Source organism: Bison bison, unplaced genomic scaffold (assembly GCF_000754665.1).
Source record: "Bison bison bison isolate TAMUID 2011002044 unplaced genomic scaffold, Bison_UMD1.0 scf7180017855035, whole genome shotgun sequence".
Taxonomy (NCBI): domain Eukaryota; kingdom Metazoa; phylum Chordata; class Mammalia; order Artiodactyla; family Bovidae; genus Bison; species Bison bison.
In genome coordinates this window covers 8,965-13,247 of record NW_011485608.1, presented here as the reverse complement: position 1 = coordinate 13,247, position 4,283 = coordinate 8,965, and the positions used below count along the sequence as shown (strand labels likewise).

The window sequence follows — 4,283 nt, the reverse complement described above, 5'->3', positions numbered from 1 at the left end:
ATTATTCCCCAACTAAAAATTATAAAAAAAAAAAGCCAGAATACTAGTGTGGGTAGCTACTCCCTTCTCCAGGGGATCTTTCCAACCCAGGGATTCAACCAGGGTCTCCTGCACTGTAGGCAGATTTTTTTTACCATCTGAGTCAACAGGGAAGCCTGTCTCTGTGTGTGTCATACCACAGTCTACTGCTAAATACAGTAATTTCCCAATTAAAATTGTTCTTTTTCAAAAATTAACATTAGAACTTGCATAGTATGAAAGAAAAATTAATCCAAGTGTTTGGTAAAACCCTTTGCCTCCTTAAGACAGCATTCACTATCATATAGATTCATTAAAAAAGTTTCTTTCCCACAATAAGTCTTTTTTCAACCTCACACCCTACTGACAGGTTTGAATCACCTCCCAACCACAAAAGTCTTAGTTTCCTTTAAAGCTAGGAATACTAGATCTGACTAAACAATCAGCAAACATTTCACAAGTAAGTGCCACTCTGGGTACAGTTTATTGTCCCAAGCATGTGCCCACCAGGGTAGAACAATGCCAGAGTGAATGGCCTTGCACAGTATTGGTCCTCAAATACCCCTGGGGGCACTCTGTACCTGAGAAGCTAAAGAACAGCTTGCGTGTAAAATAGGTAAGTAGGTCTACCCTTCTTGTACACGTAGCTACTTCCTAACAGCAGACCCATTTTGGAGAAGTTTTTCCCATTCTACTTCATTGATTTATTATTACTCCAAACACCTCACAATCATTACACAGAGGCAACTCTAGGGACAGGGAAAAAGTCAGGAGACCTGATTGCTGTTCCTACTACCTTTATAGGCCATGTGACTCTGGTCTTTCACATGCTCACCTATCAAATGAAGAGAACATTCTGTTGCCAGCTGTGTTTTAAAGATTGATAACAATAACAAGAGATAGAGAAGCATGCCTCAGGTATTATCCTAAATGCCTTACAAATATCCATTAATTTAATCCTTCTCAGAACCCTATAAGGTAGATACCTTTTATCCCCATTGTACAGTTGAGGAAAGTAGGGCACAGAGAGGTTAAGTAATTAGTCAAAATTTGGTCAAAATCTTATGTTTCATGAACCTCAATGTTCACTGCAGCACAATTTACAATAGTCAGAACATGGAAGCAAACTAAATGCCCATCAACATTGGGATGGATTAAGAACATGTTGTACATATATGCAATGGAATATTAATCATTTATAAAAAATAATGAAATAACGCCATTTGTAGCAACATGTATGAACCTAGAGATTATACTCAGTGAAGTAAGTCAAACAGAAAGGCAAATATCATATCACTTATTTGTGGAATCTAAAAAAGATACAAATGAACTTATTTACAAAACAGAAGTAAAGTCACAGATACAGAAAACAAACTTATGGTTATCAGGGATAAGGAGGAAATGGATAAATTGGGAAATCAAGACTGACATATACATATACTATATATAATATAGATAACTAATAAGGACCTACTGCATAGCACAGGAAATACTATTCAGTACTCTGTAATAGCCTATATGTAAAAAGAATCTGATAAGAAAAGTGGATATATGTATAACTGATTCACTTTGCTGTACACTTGAAGCTAACACAACATTGTTAATTAACTATATTCCAATAAAAATTTTTAAAAAGTAAAAAAAAAAAAACAACATATTTATACAATAATTTTAAAGTGGTGGTAGAGATAAACAGAAGAAAGTAACACAAAAAATACCATACTATAGAGATTTCTAAAATACTCTGACATATATCTATCAACACTAAGTCAGAATTTCTAATAGTTAAAAATAAAGGTAAAATTTTTAAAGGTTTAAATATTAGTATACAAACACAGGGGCTTCCCTGGTGGCTCAGATGGTAAAGAATCTGCCTACAGTGCCAGAACTCAGGTTCAATCCCTGGGTCAGGAAGATGCCCTGGAGAAGGGAATGGCTACCTACTCCAATATTCTTGCCTGGAGAATTCCATGGAAAGAAGAGCCTGGCAGGCTATAGTCCATGGGGTCACAAAGAGAGAGACACAACTGAATGACTAACACACATGCACACATAAACACAACCGCAGTGGTTAAGAAAAAAAATTCATTACCATGCTTACCAATAACATGATAAACATGTTATTCAGTTATCCTTTATTGTTTATTTCTGTACTCAACAAATATTGAACAAATATGTATGTATGTACAGGGCACATAATCAAAATAAAATCTTTTCCCTCAAGGATATGGACAGACGTGTAGATACACAATGCATGGCAGAAAGTAATATGTATCATGAGAGAAATAATTTAGATGCGAAAGTTCATGAAGAAGGAGTGGAAGCAAATGGAAAGTAGGGATAACACGCAGAAGAAATTGGTATTTAAGTTAAACCTTGAAAAATGAGCACTTTGAGAGGTAATGATGTGTGGGTAGGAATATTCCAGGCAAAATAATGAAGACTTAACATTTAAAAAGTAATGCTGTCATTAAGAGAATGATTATATAAAAAGTATATTTCTGCCCTTATGAGTTCTTTAAAAACAGTCTTTAATTCACACATTTCATTGTTTGATTCACTTATACACCTTTCCGATTCCCTGAACAACTGTCGTTACCTAACACACATTAATCTTGAAACATATAAGCATGTGCTAAGTTTAATAAAATAGAAGGAAAGGTAAATACATTCCTATAAAAGAGAAAGGAGTCTCAGATCACAGAGTATACAAATTCTTATTCTGTTCTAAGATTAATTCAAAAATATTTCTCCTAAGCTCCCATATAAAAGGCAATAAATACAAGAAACTTGATTTTGGATAGGCCCCTAAAAAGCTCTTCTAACTTTTTTCATACAACATTCCTTCAGAGCAAATATTTGCTCAAAAGTCCAACACATATTAAAAAAAAACCACACTTAGGCAAGGAGACATTTTAATAAAATCAAAACATATTCAGCAAGTAATAGCTTAATTGTAAGGTTACTACTCCACAGCTGTCTCTCAAAGTACCTATAAAAGACAATTATAGAAATGTTTGGTGAAATTGTTATATGGCCCAAGACATTTAGAACCATTTCCAAGGTTTTGCTCCTTCTTTGTTACAATGATAATATTACTTTCCTATTATCTGTCTTAAGTTGAAAACTGTGGGTAAACATTTAATGATTCAAAAATGAATGATTAGTCAATGTATCTAATTGACTATACAAGAAACTATACAAGTCAACTAGGGCTCAAAATATAATAACGCTACCATAATTTTTACAAGAAAATCAAATTTTGTCACTGTATAGAATTTAAATCAATTTTTGACTGACCAATCATAAATATGGCTGTTACTCGATCACTGGTTCAGCAGGAAGGCCTTGTTTGTGAAATGACATTCTCCTGAGCACCAAAAGGGGTGATTATCCGCTATAATATTTTCTATCAGGTTGACTATCGGCTTCTTTAAAAAAAATATTAGGATTTGATTAGGATTTAAAACACACTGACGATGAAAAATCAGAAAGAAAAATTAAGGAATCAATCCCATTCAGCACTGGAACAAAAGAATAAAATATCTAGGAATAAACCTACCTAAGGAGACAAAAGAACTGTATACTGAAAACTGAAGACACTGATGCAAGAAATCAAAGACAACATAAACAGATGGAGAGATACTCCATGTTTCTGGGCTGGAAGAATCAATATTGTGAAAATGACTATAGTACCAAATGCAATCTACAGATTCAATGTAATCCCTATCAAATTACCAATGGCATTTATTATAGAACTAGAACAAAAAAATTCACAATTCATATGGAAACACAAAAGGTCCTGAACAGCCAAAGAAATCTTGAAAAAGAAGAATGGAGCTGGAGGAATCAACCTTTCTTACTTCAGACACTACCTCAAAGCTACAGCCATCAAGACAGTATGGTACTGGCACAAAAATAGAAATACAGACCAATAGAAAAAGATAGAAAGCCCAGAGATAAGCCCATGCACCTATGTGTACCTTATTTTTGACAAAGGAGGCATGAATATACAATGGGACAAAGATAGCCTCTTCAGTGAGTGGTGCTGGGAAAACTGGACAGCTATTTGTAAAAGGGTGAATTTAGAATACTTCTTAACACCATACACAAAGATAAATTCAAAATGGATTAAAGATCTAAATGTAAGACCAAAAATGATTAAACTCTTAGAGGAAAACATAGGCAGAACCCTCTATGACATAAATCACAGCAAGGTCCTCTATGACTCACCTCCAGAGTAATGGAAATATAAAACAAAAATA

General features: G+C 34.1%; 1 protein-coding gene across 1 annotated transcript in view; it reads right to left on the bottom strand.

Annotated features, from left to right (window-relative positions):
* Nucleotides 1–2,942: 2,942 nt before the first annotated feature.
* Nucleotides 2,943–4,283, bottom strand: part of LOC105001556 (bromodomain and WD repeat-containing protein 3-like) — a 10,091-nt gene continuing 8,750 nt past the window's right edge. Inside the window, exon 4 of the mRNA XM_010857890.1 lies at nt 2,943–3,010. Within this exon, the coding sequence (XP_010856192.1) occupies nt 2,943–3,010 (68 nt within the window). The remainder of the gene's footprint in view (nt 3,011–4,283) is intronic.